This window comes from Bombina bombina, chromosome 2 (genome assembly GCF_027579735.1).
Source record: "Bombina bombina isolate aBomBom1 chromosome 2, aBomBom1.pri, whole genome shotgun sequence".
Lineage (NCBI taxonomy): Eukaryota > Metazoa > Chordata > Amphibia > Anura > Bombinatoridae > Bombina > Bombina bombina.
Window position 1 is genome coordinate 155644787 of NC_069500.1, and position 22268 is coordinate 155667054.

The window sequence follows — 22268 nt, forward strand, 5'->3', positions numbered from 1 at the left end:
AATTGATAATAGGAGTAAATTAGAAAGTTCCTTAAAATTGCATGCTCCATCTGAATCATGAAAGTTTAATTTTGACTAGACTATCTCTTTAAGGAGGCAAAAGAAAATGAATGAAGATCATGATTTAAAACTCGGATGTGTGGAGGGGAATATTCCCACAGGTAATAGCTTGTTGACTAGTCAAGAAATTAAGATCTCATAATATTATATTTCATCTGATCATTTATTATAGGATGTAGCTATGTACAAAGACAAAGAAACAAAAACATAAAAAGCTGATAAACAGCACAAACCAAATGCAATAAAAAAACTGTCAAACATGATATAAACCAAATAATGTAAACAAATATATAAATACCTTTTAAGGGTTCATTTTCTTTCTTGGTTTTATACAAACATAAATATAAACTGTTTAATTTGTTTCTGGTGCTAAAAATTCCTAACAGAAAACAGCAGCAGTGTAACTGATTAAAAGAAAGTTTGTGCAAACCCATCTAGCATTCGCTATGAAATAGAAAAGAGAACATCAATTAAAAAAACGAGGCCAATTTATAGCCTAGAAACAAGCGTATTTATACAAGAGGATACCTCCTATATAGGACAAAAGCAACAAAGATTAAAATTAAACATGCTTATTATTAGATCTAAAAAATATCCAGTTTCTACACAATGAGATACATACAAATTATTCAAGTAGAAGGCACATAATTCATTAACAGTTTTATGGATCCTAAAAACAAACAATTCATCTTAAACAAATGTGTGTTCCAAAATGTACCACAAAAAACATAACCCAGTTTATTTTACAGCAATTCCAAGTACATTTTGAAATTTGTTCGAACAATTTCAAGTTATTTTTATATACACATATCCATACACAAAACTACAGTACAGAATACAACATTGCAATGTATTGTACTTTGAAATGAAATTCACAAAAATCAAGTGTAGAAATAATTGACCTATTTCAGTCAGTTAAGAAGTGAGTAAACACTCACAAAAATACTGATCAAGTAAACTCTAGTGTATTTCTTGTGTTTAAGATCATTTTCCAGTATTGTCCACTGAGGAAAAAAACAAAAAAAACAACAAGTTACATTCGAAAGCTCCGAGTCCTTTGAAATGATTGGAAAGGTTTTTTAAATGTAAAAAATGATAGTTGAGATTTCAAGCTCAGTTTCTCTGGAAATAGTGCCGCTTCACTTTCAGGGGTAGGAAGCCTTTCCTTATATATTTCAGGATGGGATTTCTGAAACTAAAGAACAGAGACAGTCCAAATTACTTACAAAATTGCAATATTTTACAACAGTATTGTAAATGTACAGCATTATTTTGAAGAAATGATTCAAACAGATCTGGCATGGTGAAATATATATGCAGCAATTATTTTGAGGTAAAAAAAATCCTTTAAAATAAATACAATAAATAAATATTTGATACTGTAAATAAAATAAAAATTCTAATCCTTTAGAAAAAAATCTTTGATTTTTTTTTCCTACAAAATTCACCATTAAAGGGACAGTCTAGGCCAAAATAAACTTTCATGATTCAGATAGAGCATGTAATTTTAAACAATTTTCCAATTTACTTTTATCACCAATTTTGCTTTGTTCTCTTGGTATTCTTAGTTGAAAGCTTAACCTAGGAGCTTCATATGCTAATTTCTTAGACCTTGAAGCCCACCTCTTTCAGATTGCATTTTAACAGTTTTTCACAACTAGAGAGTGTTAGTTCACATTTTTCATATAGATAACACTGTGCTCGTGCACGTGAAGTTATCTGGGAGCAGGCACTGATTGGCTAGACTGCAAGTCTGTCAAAAGAACTGAAAAAGGGGCAGTTTGCAGAGGCTTAGATACAAGATAATCACAGAGGTTAAAAGTATATTATTATAACTGTGTTGGTTATGCAAAACTGGGAAATGGGTAATAAAGGGATTATCTATCTTTTAAAACAATAAAAATTCTGGTGTAGACTGTCCCTTTAAGGTCTAAGCAAAGGTCTAAGTTGTTAAAAATCTAGCAAATGTAATCTAGTGTTTAGGGCTCGATTTATAAAACCCTTCTCCCCCTTTGACTGCAGGTTCACACAAGAGAATCTATTCATAACCCCTTTGCTACTGGCAATTTCAAAGAAGAACTTGCCCAAAATAACAGAATTTTTAGCATTCTGCGATCACTGCATTTAAACAGAAATAAAGCCTTGATTTTTTTTTTATTTACCTGTCAAAACTCATACAGTGACTATATATATATATATATATATAATTTTTTTTTTTTTTTTTTACTTAATCTAGGTCGACTCTGGTATATTTGATGCTTCCATATCCCTGCCAAATGTATCATATAAAAAAATAAATATTACAAACTCCTTACATGTCTAGCCCATTTGATCGGGTTGTGGTTTCAATTAGAAAAAGGCAGCTATTTAATATAGAAAAAAACATAATTCATGTAAGAATTTACCTGATCAATTCATTTCTTTCATATTGGCAAGAGTCCATGAGCTAGTGACGTATGGGATATACAATCCTACCAGGAGGGGCAAAGTTTCCCAAACCTCAAAATGCCTATAAATACACCCCTCACCACACCCACAATTCAGTTTAACGAATAGCCAAGTAGTGGGGTGATAAAATAAGTTGTAACAAAAAGCATACAAAAAGAGGAACTGGAAAAATAATTGTGCTTTTATACAAAAATCATAACCACCAAAAAAAGGGTGGGCCACATGGACTCTTGCCAATATGAAAGAAATGAATTTATCAGATAAGTTCTTACATAAATTATGTTTTCTTTCATGTAATTGGCATGAGTCCATGAGCTAGTGATGTATGGGATAGAAATACAAAAGATGTGGAAGACCACAGAGGAGTCACTAGAAAGGGAGGGATAAAATAAAAACAGCTATTTCCGCTGAAAAAATTAAATCCACACAAAAAAAAACATAATTTATGCTTACCTGATAAATGTATTTCTCTTGTGATGTATCGAGTCCACGGATTCATCCTTACTTGTGAGATATTCTCCTTCCCTACAGGAAGTGGCAGAGAGAGCACCCACAGCAGAGCTGTCTATATAGCCCCCCCCTTAGCTCCACCCCCCAGTCATTTGACCGAAGGCTAGGAAGAAAAAGGAGAAACCATAGGGTGCAGTGGTGACTGAAAGTTTAAAAATAAAAATATATATGCCTGTCTTAAATAAACAGGGCGGACCGTGGACTCGATACATCACAAGAGAAATAAATTTATCAGGTAAGCATAAATTATGTTTTCTCTTGTAAGATGTATCGAGTCCACGGATTCATCCTTACTTGTGGGATACCAATACCAAAGCTTTAGGACACGGATGAAGGGAGGGACAAGACAGGGACCTTAAACGGAAGGCACCACTGCTTGTGGAACCTTTCTCCCAAAAATAGCCTCCGAAGAAGCAAAAGTATCAAATTTGTAAAATATGGAAAAAGTATGAAGCGAAGACCAAGTCGCCGCCTTACAAATCTGTTCAACAGAAGCCTCATTTTTAAAAGCCCATGTGGAAGCCACAGCTCTAGTAGAATGAGCAGCAATTCTTTCAGGAGGCTGCTGTCCAGCAGTCTCATAGGTCAAACGTATGATGCTTTTCAGCCAAAAGGAAATAGAGGTAGCCGTAGCCTTTTGGCCTCTCCACTTACCAGAATAGACAACTAACAATGAAGATGTTTGACGGAAATCTTTGGTTGCTTGTAAGTAGAACTTTAAAGCCCGAACCACATCAAGATTGTGCAACAGACATTCCTTCTTTGATGAAGGATTAGGACACAGAGAAGGAACAACAATCTCTTGATTGATATTCTTATTAGAAACAACCTTAGGAAGAAAACCAGGTTTGGTACGCAAAACCACCTTATCTGCATGGAAAATAAGATAAGGGGAATCACACTGTAAAGCAGATAGCTCAGAAACTCTTCGAGCCGAAGAGATAGCAACTAAGAACAAAACTTTCCAAGATAGAAGCTTAATATCTATGGAATGCATAGTTCAAACGGAACCCCTTGAAGAACTCTAAGGACTAAGTTTAGGCTCCAAGGCGGAGCAGCAGGCTTAAATACAGGCTTAATTCTAACCAAAGCCTGACTAAAAGTTTGAACGTCTGGGACATCTGCCAGACGTTTGTGTAGTAGAATAGACAAGGCAGATATTTGTCCTTTTAGAGAACTAGCTGATAATCCCTTCTCCAAACCCTCATCGAGAAAAGACAATATTCTAGGAATCCTAATCTTACTCCACGAGTAACCTTTGGATTCACACCAATAAAGATATTTGCGCCAAATCTTATGATAGATCTTCCTGGTGACAGTCTTTCTAGCCTGAATCAGGGTATCAATGACCGACTCAGAGAACCCACGCTTTGATAGAACTAGGCGTTCAATCTCCAAGCAGTCAGACGCAGAGAAACTAGATTTGGATGTGAGAACGGACCTTGGATTAGAAGGTCCCGCCTCATTGGTAGAGTCCACGGTGGCACCGAGGACATGCCCACTAGGTCTGCATACCAAGTCCTGCGTGGCCACGCAGGTGCTATCAGAATCATCGAAGCTCTCTCCTGCTTGATTCTGGCAACCAGACGTGGGAGGAGAGGAAGTGGTGGAAATGCATAGGCCAGATTGAAGGACCAAAGTACTGCTAGAGCATCTATCAGTACCGCCTTGGGATCCCGGGACCTGGACCCATAATGAGGAAGTTTGGCATTCTGATGCGACGCCATCAGATCTAATTCTGGTGTGCCCCATAGCTGAATCAGCTGAGCAAATACCTCCGGATGGAGTTCCCACTCCCCCGGATGAAAAGTCTGACGACTTAGAAAATCCGCCTCCCAGTTCTTAACTCCTGGAATGTGGATTGCCGAGAGATGGCAAGAGTGATCCTCTGCCCATCGGATTATTTTGGTTACTTCCATCATCGCTAGAGAACTCCTTGTTCCTCCTTGATGATTGATATAAGCTATAGTCGCGATGTTTTCCGACTGAAACCTGATGAATTTGGCTGCAGCAAGCTGAGGCCATGCCTGAAGTGCCTTGAATATCGCTCTCAGTTCTAGGATGTTTATCGGAAGAAGAGATTCCTCCCGAGACCATAAGCCCTTTGCTTTCAGGGATTTCCAGACTGCACCCCAGCCTAGCAGGCTGGCATCTGTTATTACAATGAGCCACTCTGGCCTGTGGAAGTACATTCCCTGAGACAGGTGGTCCTGAGACAACCACCAGAGAAGAGAATCTCTGGTCTCCTGGTCCAGATGCAGTTGAGATAAATCTGCATAATCCCCATTCCACTGTTTGAGCATGCATAGTTGTAGTGGTCTTGAGGTGTAAGCGGGCAAAAGGAACTATGTCCATTGCCGCTACCATGAGTCCGATTACCTCCATACACTGAGCCACAGATGGCCGAGGAATGGAATAAAGAGTTCGGCAAGTGGTTAAGAGTTTTGATTTTCTAACTTCCGTCAGAAATATTTTCATTTCTACCGAATCTATCAGAGTCCCCGGAAAGGAAACTCTTGTGAGAGGGACGAGAGAACTCCTTTTTTATGTTCACCTTCCACCCGTGAGATCTCAGAAAAGCCAACACAATGTTCGTATGAGACTTGGCTAGCTGAAAAGTCGACGCCTGAATTAAGATGTCGTCTAGATAAGGTGCCACTGCTATGCCCCGAGGTCGTAGAACCGCCAGAAGGGACCCTAGCACCTTTGTGAAAATTCTTGGAGCCGTGGCTAACCCGAAGGGAAGAGCCACAAACTGGTAATGCCTGTTTAGAAAGGCAAATCTGAGAAATTGATGATGATCTCTGTGAATAGGGATGTGTAGATATGCATCCTTTAAGTCCACGGTAGTCATATATTGACCTTCCTGGATCAGAGGCAGAATAGTCCGAATGGTCTCCATCTTGAATGATGGAACCTTGAGGAACTTGTTTAGAATTTTGAGATCCAAGATTGGTCTGAAAGTTCCCTCTTTTTTGGGAACCACAAACAGGTTTGAGTAGAACCCTAGTCCCTGTTCCTCTTTTGGGACTGGGCGGATTACCCCCATGGTAAGCAAATCTTCTACACAGCGTAATAACGTCTCTCTCTTTGTCTTGTTTACAGACAATCGAGAAATATGAAATCTCCCCCGTGGAAGGGAGTCTTTGAATTCCAGAAGATATCCCTGGGACACAATTTCTAAAGCCCAGGGATCGTGAACATCTCTTGCCCAAGCCTGAGCAAAGAGAGAGAGTCTGCCCCCTACTAGATCCAGTCCCAGATCGGGGGCTACCCTTTCATGCTGTCTTAGAGGCAGCTGCAGGCTTCTTGGCCTGTTTACCCTTGTTCCAAGCCTGGTTAGGTCTCCAGACTGACTTGGATTGGGCAAAATTCCCCTCTTGCTTTGCAGCAGAGGAAGCCGAAACGGAACCACTCTTGAAGTTCCGAAAGGAACGAAAATTACCATTTGATCTTCATCTTATTTGATCTATCCTGAGGAAGGGCATGACCTTTCCCTCCAGTGATGTCTGAAATAATCTGTTTCAGTTCAGGCCCGAATAGGGTCTTTCCTTTGAAAGGGATGTTCAAAAGTTTAGATTTGGATGACACATCAGCAGACCAGGACTTAAGCCATAACGCCCTGCGTGCTAAAATGGCAAAACCTGAATTCTTTGCCACTAATTTAGCCAGTTGAAAAGCGGCATCAGTAATAAAAGAATTAGCCAATTTAAGGGCCTTGATTCTGTCCATAATCTCCTCTAATGGAGTTTCTATCTGAAGAGCCTCTTCTAGAGCCTCAAACCAGAAAGCAGCTGCAGTAGTTACAGGAACAATGCACGCAATAGGTTGAAGAGAAAAACCCTGATGAACAAAAATTTTCTTCAGGAGACCCTCTAATTTTTTATCCATAGGATCTTTAAAAGCACAACTGTCTTCGATAGGTATAGTTGTACGCTTAGACAGAGTAGAAATAGCTCCCTCCACCTTAGGGACTGTCTATTTACTTCTGACTGAGAATCATCTATAGCTCTATTTTTAAGTGCTAATATAAGTTGTTTATAGACATATCAGTACAATTGGGACACATTCTAAGAGGGGGTTCCACAATGGCTTCCAAACATATTAAACAAGGATTTTCCTTGGTGTCAGGCATGTTAAACAGGCTAGTAATGTAACAAGTAAGCTTGGAAAACACTGTAATCAAAGTAAAAAACACTTAGAAATAAAACGGTACTGTGCCTTTAAGAGAAAAAAAGCTGCACCAGTTCTGCAAAACAGTGTAAAAAAGCAGTAAACTTTACAACATTTTTACAGTAGCATTATAAAGGCTTAGTAATTTTGCACAGCTATGCAAATAAACAATTAACCCTTAAATGACAAAAACGAATTGGAAAAAACGTTAACCCCAGTAAAAAAGACTTTTAGCAACATGCCACAGCTCTGCTGTGGCTCCTACCTGCCCTTCAGAACTATTTGTGGGCGAAAAAACTTGTTTAACAACCCTCAAACACAGCAGAACACGACAGGAGAAGCAGTGATATGTCTCAGGGGAAAGAAAACTGCGCAACTGGGGCGCGAAAATAGGCCCCTCCCACCTCACTCGATGTTTTGAGGCCTACCAGAGAAACACCAGAGTGTCTCTTAATTAACCATGTGAGTTACAAAACTCAAAACCAAGCCACCTTGACCCCTTTAGTCCCTTCAAAAATTGTTTTATAAATGCATCAAAAAACAAAAAGTTTTTACCTAACAGTGTCAACAGTAACTAATGAGCCCTTCAAGCAAGCTGAAATTCCTGTTAAAGTATCTGAATACAGCTTACCCTTCCCTCATGGGGATATTGTCAGCCTCTTCTAGATTTAACACCGTCTGTCTAGAAAAATATAGACTGAACATACCTCATATGCAGCTTAGTCTGCAAACCGTTCTCCCAACTGAAGTTTTCCTATACTCTTCAGGCCTTGTGAGAACAGCAGTGGATCTTAGTTACAAAGTGCTAAGATCATCATCCCTCTTGCAGAAATCTTCATCCCTTTTCTGCTAGAGAGTAAATAGTACACACCGATACCATTTTAAAATAATAAACTCTTGCTTGAGAAGTAAAAAACTACATTTTAGTCACCACATAGCTCTTTGCCCTTCCTAGCAGTTAAGCAGGCAGATAGAATGACTGGGGGGTGGAGCTAAGGGGGGAGCTATATAGACAGCTCTGCTGTGGGTGCTCTCTCTGCCACTTCCTGTAGGGAAGGAGAATATCCTACAAAGTAAGGATGAATCCGTGGACTCGATACATCTTACAAGAGAAATAAGTCTCATAAATTTTGCATAAATTATAAGAAAAAACTTAAATCATAAGAATCAAACTGAGACAGCTGCCTGAAGAACTTTTCTACCAAAGGCTGCTTCAGAAGAAGCAAATACATCAAAATGGTAAAATTTAGTATATGTATGCAAAGAAGACCAAGTTGCTGCTTTGCAATTATGATCAACCGAAGTTTCATTCTTAAAAGCCCAAGAAGTGGTGACTGATCTAGTAGAATGAGCCGTAATTCTCTGAGGCGGAAACTGCTCCGCCTCCAAATAAGCCTCGTTAACCAAAAGCTTTAAAGGGACACTGAACCCAAATTTTTTATTTTGTGATTCAGATAGAGCATGCAATTTTAAGCAACTTTCTAATTTACTCCTTTTATCAATTTTTCTTCATTCTCTTGCCATCTAAGCTTTTTTTTGGCTCAGAACTGTGGACAGCACTTTTTTATTGGTGGATGAATTTATCCACCAATCAGCAAGAACAACCCAGGTTGTTCCCCAAAAATGGGCCGGCATCTAAACTTACATTCTTGCATTTCAAATAAAGATACCAAGAGAATGAAGAACATTTGATAATAGGAGTAAATTAGAAAGTTGCTTAAAATTGCATGCTCTATCTGAATCATAAATGAAAAAATTTGGGTTCAGTGTCCCTTTAAGCAAGATGCCAAAGAACTGGCAGAGGCTTTCTGACCTTTCCTAGGACCAGAAAAAACAACAAATAGACTAGAAGTCTTTCTTCTAGACATAATATTTCAAAGCCCTTACAACATCTAAAGAATGTAAAGATCTTTCAAGAGTATTCTTAGGATTATGACACAAGCAAAGAACAACAATTTCCCTACTAATGTTGTTTGAATTCACAACCTTAGGTAGAAATTTAAACGAAGTCAGCAAAACAGCCTTATCCTGATGAAAAATCAGAAAAAGGAGACTCACAAGAGAGCAGACAATTCAGAAACTCTTCAAGCAGAAGAGATAGCCAAAAGGAACAACACCTTCCAAGAAAGTAATTTAATATCCAAAGAATGCATTGGCTCAAAAGGAGGAGCCTGCAAAGCCTTTAAAAGCAAATTAAGACTCCAAGGAGGAGAGATTGATTTAATGACAGGCTTGATATGGACCAAAGCCTGAACAAAAACATAATTTATGCTTACCTGATAAATTCCTTTCTCCTGTAGTGTAGTCAGTCCACGGGTCATCCATTACTTATGGAATATTTCTCTTCCTAACAGGAAACTGCAAGAGAATTACCCAGCAGAGCTTGCTATATAGCTCCTCCCCTCACCTGTCATACTCAGTCATTCGACCAAGCATACGAGAAAAGAGGAACCATAGGGTACAGTGGTGACTGGAGTTTAATTAAAATTTAGACCTGCCGTAAAAACAGGGCGGGCCGTGGACTGACTACACTACAGGAGAAAGGAATTTATCAGGTAAGCATAAATTATGTTTTCTCCTGTTAAGTGTAGTCAGTCCACGGGTCATCCAATACCAAAGCTAAAGTACACGGATGAAGGGAGGGACAAGGCAGGAACATTAAACAGAAGGAACCACTGCCTGAAGTACCTTTCTCCCAAACACAGCCTCCGAGGAAGCAAAAGTGTCAAATTTGTCTATGATTCTGAATGGAACCTGTCCAAATGTCTTGAAATAATTTCAATATACCCCCCACTAGCAAAACTGGATTGAGGGCCGCACCTTTATGCAGTCTTGGGGGCTGGCTTTGGTTTCTTATAAGGCTTGGATTTATTCCAACTCGAAGATGGCTTCCAATTGGAGCCAGAGTCCTTAGGGGAAGGAGTGGTTTTCTGTTCTATATTCTGAGAAAAGAAACAAAATCGATTAGAAGCGTTAGATATGCCCTTCGACTTTTCATCTTGGGGCAAAAAATCTCCCTTCCCCCCAGTAATAATGGAAATAATAGAATCCAACAGGGAACCAAACAAATTACCATGGAATGATAGAAATAGTAACCTAGACTTAGATACCATGTCAGCATGTCCATGATTTGAGCTATAAAGCTCTTCTAGCTAAAATAGCCAAAGACATCGATTTAACATCAATCTTGATATCATCAAAAAAAAGCATCACAGATAAAATGATTAGCATGTTGAAGCAAACGAACAATGTTATGCAAATCAGAATCTTTTTCCCGATGTGCTAAGCTATCCAACCAAAAAATTGATGCAGCCGCAACATCAGCCATAGAAATGGCAGGTCTGAGAATATAGCCAGAATGTAAATAAGCTTTCCTTAGATAAGATTCAATTTTCCTATTTAAAGGATCCTTAAAAGAGGTACTATCTTCCATAGGAATAGTAGTACGTTTAGCAAGAGTAGAAATAGCCCCATCAACCTTAGGGACTTTTTCCCAAAACTCTAACTTAGCTACTGGCAAAGGATACAACTTTTTAAACTTTGAAGAAGGAATAAAAGAAGTACCAAGCTTAGACCATTCCTTAGTAATCACATCAGAAATAGCATCAGGAACATGAAAAACCTCTGAAATAATCACAGGAGGTTTATAAACAGAATTTAAAAGTTTACTGGACTCATGGCAAATATAAGTAAAATACATATATTTAAAACTTTATATTAATACATAATGGGCCAAACCATACCTGAGAGTGTCTTAAATAATGATACATACTTACCGAAAGAAACCCATCCATATATAGCAGATAGCCAAACCAGTACTGAAAACTAACAGCAGAGGTAATGGTATATAAGAGTATATTGTTGATCTGAAAAGGGAGGTAGGAGATGAATCCCTATGACCGATAACAGAGAACCTTTGAAAAGATTTCCCACAAGGGTAACCATGAAATCAATAGGCGATACTCTCTTCACATCCCTCTGACAAACACTATACTCAGAGGAATTGGGCTTCAGAATGCTTAGAAGCGCATATCATAGAAGAAATAATAAAAAATCAAGCACAAACTAACTTCACCACCTCCATAGGAGGCAAAGTTTGTAAAATTGAATTGTGGGCGTGATGAGGGGTGTATTTATAGGCATTTTGGTAGGATTGTATAATTCCATATCCCATATGTCACTAGCTCATGGACTCTTGCCAATTTCAAGAAAGAAATATACCTAAAATGACCAATTTCACATACATTTTTTTAAAAAAAAAAAACGCAAGAATGTAAGCTTAGGAGCCGCCCATTTTTGATTCAGTACTTTGGTAGCTTGCTTGTTGGTGGCTACATTTAGCATACATTCTTTTTAAAATAAATAAAATAAAGATACCATAAGAATGAAGAAAAATTGATAATCTGAGTAAATTAGAAAGTTGCTTAAAATTGCATGTTCTATCTGAATCATGAATGTTTAATCTTAAACTAGACTATCCCTTTAAACTATTTTGGGGCTACAGTTTCAGCATTGTTTGCTCTATGAGTTCCTTTAATATATGCTATCCTATTTCAATGAAAAAATGATTGTAGTTCATTTACAAAATCCAGATTAATAACGATAGCTAAACAAAACACTAGAATGCACTAGATAAATGTTTTTTTTCCCCCAGAGAGAAGATTCTGACAAATTCTTTATTAACATATACAGTGACCATAACCTGTTTTAATCTTTTCTTCTTTTCCTTTGCAGATAACTGCTTGCTGGTGATGATTTCCTCGAGTAAGGCTTTCAGTGGATCTTGAAGCCGGTTTGCCTTTTGATATTCATATTCATGCGGGGTTATCTGAGGCTGGATGAACGTAGGTTGAAATGTGGTATCCATGTCAGCTCCTGGATATTTTATCTATAAATAAAAATGTGTGCTTACATAAAAAATGCTTAATTCAAAATAATGTGGCTAGAAGAAAAAAAAATATCAAGAAATAATAAAAGGAATGATGAACATCTAAGCTGGGCCAGAGTGAAGCGGTAATTTTCGCTCATACGCTAACCCTACTATAAGTTTTTGCGCGCAGATACTGCGTGTATTACAAGATGAAAACAAAGTTTTCGATTGCACACTAACCAGATGCATGCAAAAGCGCCATCACATTAACATATTCTCCAATAGACTTCAATATAGCGTGAAAAGTGGGGGGGAAAAAAGCTAACGCTGTTTGCGAGTAAATCCAATCTTGTTCAACTAAGTGCACTAATCTGACATGAAATATTAATATTTTACATTCCAATGTTCTTAACATAGCAGAATATGTTTGGGGTAAAATATCTATCAAAAAATTAGAGATAAATTGCACTAGAAGAGCACTCTAACTTTCCCAAGGACAAATAAACCAGGGTGCAGCAACAATATGAATCAATCCTGAAGAAAAACAAAATTTATGCTTACCTGATATATTTCTTTCTTTCCGGGCATGGAGAGTCCATGACGTCATTCCAAATACTAGTAGGATATTCAACTCCTGGCCAGCAGGAGGAGGCAAAGAGCACCCCAGGAAAGCTGTTAAGTAACTTCCCTTACCCATAATCCCCAGTCAGCCAGTCGAAGGAAAATGGAAAAAGTAGTAACACAAGGGTAACACAAGGGTATAGAGGAGCCGAATTATATTTTAAAAAGAGGGCGGGGTCGTGGACTCTCCATGCCCGTAAATAACAGAATTTATGCTTACCTGATAAATTACTTTCTCCAACGGTGTGTCCGGTCCACGGCGTCATCCATTACTTGTGGGATATTCTCCTCCCCTACAGGGAAAGGCAAGGAGAGCACACAGCAAGAACTGTCCATATAGCTCCCCCTCTGGCTCCGCCCCCCAGTCATTCGACCGACGGTTAGGAGAAAAAGGAGAAACTATAGGGTGCCGTGGTGACTGTAGTGTATAAAGAAAAAAATTTTCAAACCTGATTAAAAAACCAGGGCGGGCCGTGGACCGGACACACCGTTGGAGAAAGTAATTTATCAGGTAAGCATAAATTCTGTTTTCTCCAACATTGGTGTATCCGGTCCACGGCGTCATCCATTACTTGTGGGAACCAATACCAAAGCTTTAGGACACGGATGAAGGGAGGGAGCAAATCAGGTTACCTAAACAGAAGGCACCACGGCTTGCAAAACCTTTCTCCCAAAAACAGCCTCTGAAGAAGCAAAAATATCAAATTTGTAAAATTTGGCAAAAGTGTGCAGAGAAGACCAAGTCGCTGCCTTACATATCTGATTAACAGAAGCCTCGTTCTTGAAGGCCCATGTGGAAGCCACAGCCCTAGTGGAGTGAGCTGTGATTCGTTCAGGAGGCTGCCGTCCGGCAGTCTAATAAGCCAATCGGATAATGCTTTTCAGCCAGAAAGAAAGAGAGGTAGCAATAGCTTTTTGTCCTCTCCTCTTACCAGAGTAAACGACAAACAAGGATGAGGTTTGTCTAAAATTCTTTGTTGCTTCTAAATAGAACTTTAAAGCACGGACTACATCTAAATTGTGTAACAAACGCTCCTTCTTTGAAACTGGATTCGGGCACAGAGAAGGAACAACTATTTCCTGGTTAATATTCTTGTTGGAAACAACTTTTGGAAGAAAACCAGGCTTGGTATGCAAAATAACCTTATCTGAATGGAACACCAGATAGGGTGGATCACACTGCAAAGCAGATAATTCAGAAACTCTTCTAGCAGAAGAAATAGCAACCAAAAACAGAACTTTCCAAGATAGCAACTTGATATCTATGGAATGTAAGGGTTCAAACGGAACCCCCTGAAGAACTGAAAGAACTAAATTTAGACTCCAAGGAGGAGTCAAGGGTCTGTAAACAGGTTTGATTCTGACCAAAGCCTGTACAAAAGCTTGTACCTCTGACACAGCTGCCAGTCGTTTGTATAACAAGACAGATAAAGCAGAAATCTGTCCTTTTAGAGAACTCGCTGACAATCCCTTATCCAAACCTTCTTGGAGAAAGGAGAGGATCTTAGGAATTTTAATCTTACTCCAGGAGAATCCCTTGGATTCACACCAACAGATATATCTTTTCCATATTTTATGGTAAATCTTTCTAGACACAGGTTTTCTGGCTTGGACCAGAGTATCTATCACTGAATCTGAAAACCCACGCGCAAAAGGAACTATGAATTCGCGCAAAAGGAACTATGTCCATTGCTGCAACCATCAACCCTACTACTTCCATGCACTGAGCTATGGAAGGCTGCAGAATAGAGAGAAGAACTTGACAAGCGTTTAGAAGCTTTGACTTTCTGACTTCTGTCAGGAAGATCTTCATTTCAAAAGAATCTATTATTGTTCCCAAAAAGGAAACTCTTGTCGACGGAGACAGGGAACTCTTTTCTACGTTCACCTTCCACCCGTGAGATCTGAGAAAGGCTAGAACAATGTCTGTATGAGCCTTTGCCTTGGAAAGAGACGACGCTTGAATTAGAATATCGTCCAGATAAGGTGCCACTGCAATGCCCCTTGGTCTTAGAACCGCCAGAAGGGACCCGAGCATCTTTGTGAAAATTCTGGGAGCAGTGGCTAGTCCGAATGGGAGAGCCACAAACTGATAATGTTTGTCCAGAAAGGCGAACCTTAGGAACTGATGATGATCTTTGTGGATAGGAATATGTAGATACGCATCCTTTAAATCCACGGTAGTCATATATTGACCCTCCTGGATTGTAGGTAAAATTGTTTGAATGGTTTCCATATTGAACGATGGAACTCTGAGAAATTTGTTTAGAATTTTTAAATCCAGAACTGGTCTGAAAGTTCCCTCTTCTTTGGGAACTACAAACAGATTTGAGTAAAAACCCCTGACCTTGATCCACAGTTGGAACTGGGTGTATCACTCCCATCTTTAACAGGTCTTCTACACAATGTAAGAATGCCTGTCTACTTATTTGGTTTGAAGATAAGTGAGAAATGTGGAACCTTCCCCTTGGGGGTAGTTCCTTGAATTCTAGAAGATAACCCTGAGAGACTATTTCTAGTGTCCAGGGATCCTGAACATCTCTTGCCCAAGCCTGAGCAAAGAGAGAGAGTCTGTCCCCTACTAGATCCGGTCCCGGATCGGGGGCTACCCCTTCATGCTGTCTTGGTAGCAGCAGCAGGCTTCTTGGCCTGTTTACCCTTATTCCAGCCTTGCATTGGTTTCCAAGCTGGTTTAGTCTGGGAAGTGTTACCCTCTTGTCTAGAGGCTGCCGAGTTAGAAGCTGGTCCCCGTTCCTGAAATTGCGAAAGGAACGAAAATTGGACTTATTCTTAGCCTTGAAAGGCCTATCCTGTGGGAGGGCATGGCCCTTTCCCCCAGTGATGTCTGAAATAATTTCTTTCAATTCTGGCCCAAAAAGGGTCTTACCTTTGAAAGGGATACTAAGCAATTTTGTCTTGGAAGATACATCCGCCGACCAAGACTTTAGCCAGAGCGCTCTGCGCGCCACAATTGCAAACCCTGAATTTTTCGCCGCTAATCTCGCTAACTGCAAAGCGGCGTCTAAAATAAAGGAATTAGCTAACTTAAGTGCGTGAATTCTGTCCATGACTTCCTCATACGGAGTCTCCCTACTGAGCGACTTTTCCAGTTCTTCGAACCAGAACCACGCCGCTGTAGTGACAGGAATAATGCACGAAATAGGTTGAAGGAGGTAACCTTGCTGTACAAAAATCTTTTTAAGCAAACCCTCCAATTTTTTATCCATAGGATCTTTGAAAGCACAATTGTCCTCAATGGGAATGGTCGTGCGTTTGGCTAGTGTAGAAACCGCTCCCTCGACCTTAGGGACTGTTTGCCATATGTCCTTCCTGGGGTCGACCATAGGGAACAATTTCTTAAATATAGGAGGAGGGACAAAAGGTATGCCTGGCTTCTCCCACTCCTTATTCACTATGTCCGCCACCCGTTTAGGTATCGGAAAGGCATCAGGGTGCACCGGGACCTCTAGGAACTTGTCCATCTTGCACAAGTTTTCTGGGATGACCAGATTGTCACAATCATCCAGAGTAGATAGCACCTCCTTAAGTAATGCGTGGAGATGCTCTGATTTAAATTTAAATGTCACAACATCAGGTTCTGCCTGCTGAGAAATTCTTCCTGTATCAGAAATTTCTCCATCTGAGAAACCCTCCCTCACTGCCACTTCAGACTGGTGTGAGGGTATGACAGAAAAATTATCATCAACGCCCTCCTGCTCTACAGTGTTTAAAACAGAGCAATCGCGCTTTCTATCAAATGCTGGCATTTTGGATAAAATATTAGCTATGGAGTTATCCATTACTGCCGTTAATTGATGCATAGTAACAAGCATTGGCGCGCTAGAAGTACTAGGGGTCGCCTGCGCGGGCATAACTGGTATAGACACAGAAGGAGAAGATGTAGAACTATCTCTACTTCCTTCATCTGAGGAATCATCCTGGGCAACCTTACTATTTGTGACAATACTGTCCTTACTGTGTTTGGACGCTATGGCACAATTATCACATATATTTGAAGGGGGAACCACATTGGCTTCCATACATACAGAACATGAACTATCAGAAGGTACAGACATGTTAAACAGGCTTAAACTGGTTAATAAAGTACAAAAACCGTTTTAAAACAAAACCGTTACTGTCTCTTTAAATGTTAAACAGGGCACACTTTATTACTGAATATGTGAAAAACTATGAAGGAATTATCCAATCTTTACCAAATTTTCACCACAGTGTCTTATTAGTATTGCACCCCAATTTTCAAGCAGTTAACCCTTAAAATGTGGAAACCGGAGCCGTTTGCAATTTTAACCCCACTACAGTCCCAGCCACAGCCTTTGTTGTGACTTCAACTATCCCAGGGGGGTATTTCAAGCCTTCTAGGAACTTTTTCAGTGGACACCAGACCCTCTCACATGCATCTGCATGCACTGTACTTAAAAGAAACTGTGCAATAATGGCGCGAAAATGAGGCTCTGCCTAATACAGTGAAAGGCCCTTCCTGACTGGGAAGGTGTCTTAACTAGTGCCTGGTGATAAAAAACGTTCCCCAAATAATAAAAGTGTGAAATCCACTTCAAACTTTAAATAAATACTTAAATAAACAATCGATTTAGCCCTTAAGAGTGTCCACCAGTTAATAGCCCATAATAAGCCCTTTATTCTATCTGAGTCTAAGAAAATGGCTTACCGATCCCCATGAGGGAAAAATGACAGCGTTCCAGCATTACACAGTCTTGTTAGAAAAATGGCTAGTCATACCTTGAGCAGAAAAGTCTGCAAACTGTTCCCCCCAACTGAAGTTCTCTCAGCTCAACAGTCCTGTGTGGGAACAGCAATCGATTTTAGTTACTGCTGCTAAAATCATACTCCTCTTTTAAACAGAACTCTTCATCTCTTTCTGTTTCAGAGTAAATAGTACAAACCGGCACTATTTTAAAATAACAAACTCTTGATAGAAGAAATAAAAAACTACAACTAACACCACAAACTCCTCACCATCCCCGTAGAGATGCTACTTGTTCAGAGCGGCAAGGAGAATGACTGGGGGGCGGAGCCAGAGGGGGAGCTATATGGACAGCTCTTGCTGTGTGCTCTCCTTGCCTTTCCCTGTAGGGGAGGAGAATATCCCACAAGTAATGGATGACGCCGTGGACCGGACACACCAATGTTGGAGAAAAAGAAATTTATCAGGCAAGCATAAGTTTTGTTTTCTTTCCTATGGCATGTTGAGTCCATGACATCATTCCAATTACTAGTGGGAACAAATACCCAAGCTAGAGGACACGGAATAAACAGGGAGGGAGAAAAAGGCAGGAAAACCTAAACAGAAGGCACCACCGTTTGAAGAACCTTTCTCCCAAAAGAGGCCTCAGCCGAGGCAAAAGTATCACATTTGTAGAATTTGAAAAAAGTATGCAAAGAGGACCATGTTGCCGCCTTGCAAATCTGTTCCACAGAAGTTTCATTTTTGAAAGCCCAAGATGAGGAGACAGCCCTAGTGGAATGAGCCATAATTCTCTCAGGAGGCTGCTGTCCAGTAGGCTGTCTTATTAACCAGAGGGAAAGAGTAGTAGAAGTGACCTTCTGACCCTTATGTTTTCCAGAGAAAAATAGCAAACGGCAGAAGATTTCCGAAAATCTTTAGTAGCTTGTAAGTAAAATTTTAGTAAAAAGAATTTTATTTTGCACTGTAATTTAAGGAAAAGTCTCTACTAAAATGAACCCCTAAGAAGCAACCTCAGATTGCCTAAGGCTCCAACAGGACAGGATTGACACCCCACTAACAAGAGGAAGTGAGACTCTCCTCAACTCCTTTTTGACAAACGATCCGCTTGATGACAAAAAGTTAAGTTGCAAAGCCGACACTGATCCTCTACGCAGTACAGGCTCACTAAGCTCTGCTCTGATACAGCGGAAGTGCGGGTGTCAAGTGAGCGGGTCAAAAAAACAATTTATGTAAGAACTTACCTGATAAATTCATTTCTTTCATATTGGCAGGAGTCCATGAGCTAGTGACGTATGGGATATACAATCCTACCAGGAGGGGCAAAGTTTCCCAAACCTCAAAATGCCTATAAATACACCCCTCACCACACTCACAATTCATTTTAACGAATAGCCAAGTAGTGGGGTGATAAAGAAAGGAGTAGAAAGCATCAACAAAGGAAATTTGGAAATAATTGTGCTTTATACAAAAAATCATAACCACCAAAAAAAGGGTGGGCCTCATGGACTCTTGCCAATATGAAAGAAATTAATTTATCAGGTAAGTTCTTACATAAATTATATTTTCTTTCATGTAATTGTCAAGAGTCCATGAGCTAGTGACATATGGGAAATCAATACCCAAGATGTGGAGACTTCCACTCAAGAGTCACTAGAGAGGGAGGGAATAAAATAAAAACAGCCATATTCTGCTGAAAAAATAATCCACAACCCAAAAAATAAGTTTATTTTCACTTTTGAAAGAAAAAAACTTAAATCAAAAGCAGAAGAATCAAACTGAAACAGCTGCCTGAAGAACTTTTCTACCAAAAACTGCTTCCGAAGAAGCAAATACATCAAAATGGTAGAATTTAGAAAATGTATGCAAAGAGGACCAAGATGCTGCTTTGCAAATCTGATCAACTGAAGCTTCATTCTTAAAAGCCCACGAAGTGGAGACTGATCTAGTAGAATGAGCTGTAATTCTCTGAGGCGGGGTTTGACCAGACTCCAAATAAGCTTGATGAATCAAAAGTTTCAACCAAGAAGCCAAGGAAATAGCAGAAGCTTTCTGACCTTTCCTAGGACCAGAAAATAAAACAAATAGACTGGAAGTCTTCCTGAAATTTTCTTACCTCATCCAAAGAATGTAAGGATCTTTCCAAAGAATTCTTAGGATTAGGACATAAAGAAGGAACAACAATTTCTCTACTAATGTTGTTAGAATTCACAACCTTAGGTAAAAATTGAAAAGAAGTCAGCAAAACTGCCTTATCCTGATAAAAAAAACAGAAAAGGAGACTCACAAGAAAGAGCAGATAGCTCAGAAACTCTTCTAGCAGAAGAGATAGCCAAAAGGAACAACACTTTCCAGGAAAGTAGTTTAATGTCCAAAGAATGCATAGGCTCAAATGGAGGAGCCTGTAACGCCTTCAGAACCAAATTAAGACTCCAAGGAGGAGAAATTGATTTAATGACAGGCTTAATACGAACTAAAGCCTGTACAAAACAGTGAATATCAGGAAGTATAGCAATCTATAGAAAGAGCGGAGATTTATCCTTTCAAGGAACTTGCAGACAAACCCTTATCCAAACCATCCTGAAGGAACTGTAAAATTCTAGGAATTCTAAAAGAATGCCAGGAGAATTTATGAGAAGAACACCATGAAATGTAAAGGCAAACATCAATGGGGTATTGAAATAATGAAAAAAATTTGGCGCCAAGTATGACGCACAATGTAACGTAAACTTTTTTGGCGCCAAAAATGTCCGGAAATGACACACTTGCGTCACTAATGACGCCGCCGTGTGAAAGGTCTCGGCGTCACGTATGACGCCGGAAATTACGAAATTGCGTCATAAACGTATCTTTTTCGCTCCAAAAATGATGCAATAAAGTCTAGCATTTGACGCACCCGCGGTCCTAACACCCGCAATTGCAAAAAAGTAGTCAAATTGAAAAAAGACTAAACCCCAGGTAAGAAATAAATTTCTTAAAGTGTTTACATTCCCAAATATGAAACTGACAGTCTGCAGAAGGAAATACATGAACCTGACTCATGGCAAATATAAGTACAATACATATATTTAGAACTTTATATAATTGCATAAAGTGCCAAACCATAGCTGAGAGTGTCTTAAGTAATAAAAACATACTTACCAAAAGACACCCATCCACATATAGCAGATAGCCAAACCAGTACTAAAACAGTTATTAGTAGAGGTAATGGTAAATTGAGAGTATATCGTCGATCTGAAAAGGGAGGTAGGAGATGAATCTCTACGACCGATAACAGAGAACCCATGAAATAGACGCCCGTAAGGGAAATGATCGTATTCAATAAGTGATACTCCCTTCACGTCCTTCTGACATTCGCTGTACTCAGAGGAATCGGGCTTCAACAATGCTGAGAAGCGCATATCAACGTAGAAATCGTAGCACAAAGTTACTTCACCACCTCCATAGGAGGCAAAGTTTGTAAAACTGAATTGTGGGTGTGGTGAGGGGTGTATTTATAGGCATTTTGAGGTTTGGGAAACTTTGCCCCTCCTGGTAGGATTGTATATCCCATATGTCACTAGCTCATGGACTCTTGCCAATTACATGAAAGAAAAGAACTGCACCACTTAAAAGTGCGCGAAAAATAGTAAACGACTCTAGAAAGTATAACCGTAATCCTCAATTTTAAAGCCCAATCATGTCTGTCATAGCCTATGTCTATTATAGCCCAATCATGTCTGTCATAGCTGTCAAAACCTATGTTGCAACAAATAAAGTAAAAATCCTTTAAATCCCCTTAGCCTAGTGAACTCTCACTGTGAGTAAAAATCCTTTTTTAAACAGTGTAAATAAATCTGTCCATAAGATGTATCCTTAACTAATAAGGATAACTATGTCCCAAAATGGATCCATATGAGGATTAACCTCTTAAGTGCTGTTGTCCTTCAGCACCTAGAAAGCAAAGGCACTTAACTTAGATCCAGCTGCAGGACAGATAACCGCTACTTAGGTATGACAGGTACTCCACTCCCTGTCATGGACCTGTAGGAAAAGAAAGAACAGTGTAACCAACTCTGGCTTTCTACAAAGGGGTAGCAAAGTGTTAAAAGTAAAGCAAAGACTACCTCGCCGCCTTTTAACTGCTAAAAGACACCACTACTCTTACTAAAGAGATTGATGTGGACACAACTAGGCCCCAAACCTTGCTTGCAGGGAAAAGTACCCATAAAAGGATTAAATATCTTCAGACTCTCCGCACATCCTCCATTGACAGAGGCCAAGAGAATGACTGGGGATTATGGGTAAGTTACACTTAACAGCTTTGCTGGGGTGCTCTTTGCCTCCTCCTGCTGGCCAGTAGTGAATATCCCACTAGTAATTGGAATGACATCATGGACTCTCCATGCCATAGGAAAGAAATATGCAATCTGTGACGTTTCTGGGAGCTCACCTCTTCCTCAGATGCCCCGACAGTCACATTAAAATTTGATAACTTTAAATCCAGAAAGTGCATATTTTCTTCAGGATTGATTCAAAGCAATCAAATTTTACTGTCACTTTCAGGGCATCGGAGGAAGGGGTGAACTCCTCGAAACGTCACAGTAAAATTTGATTACTTTAAATCCAGAGTGCATATTTTCTTCAGAATTGATATAATTAGGTATATATATATATATATATATATATATATATATATATATATATATATATATATATATATATATATATATATATATATATATATATATATATATATATATATATATATATATATAGGAATATCTATTTAAAAATACAAATCTTACCCTATGTGAAGAACATTGGAAAGTTAAATATTTACAGTAAATACAGTTAACTTATTAAATATGAATATTTTATAAA

At 39.2% G+C, this 22268-nt stretch overlaps 1 protein-coding gene across 1 annotated transcript in view; it reads right to left on the minus strand.

The window, feature by feature from the left end:
* Window positions 1-204: 204 nt before the first annotated feature.
* DEPDC1B (DEP domain containing 1B) overlaps window positions 205-22268 on the minus strand; it is a 238206-nt gene continuing 216142 nt past the window's right edge. The window contains exons 10-11 of the mRNA XM_053701300.1: window positions 11894-12079; window positions 205-1255 (exon numbers count right to left, since the gene is read on the minus strand). Of these exons, the coding sequence (XP_053557275.1) occupies window positions 1094-1255; window positions 11894-12079 (348 nt within the window). The 3' untranslated portion in view covers window positions 205-1093. The remainder of the gene's footprint in view (window positions 1256-11893; window positions 12080-22268) is intronic.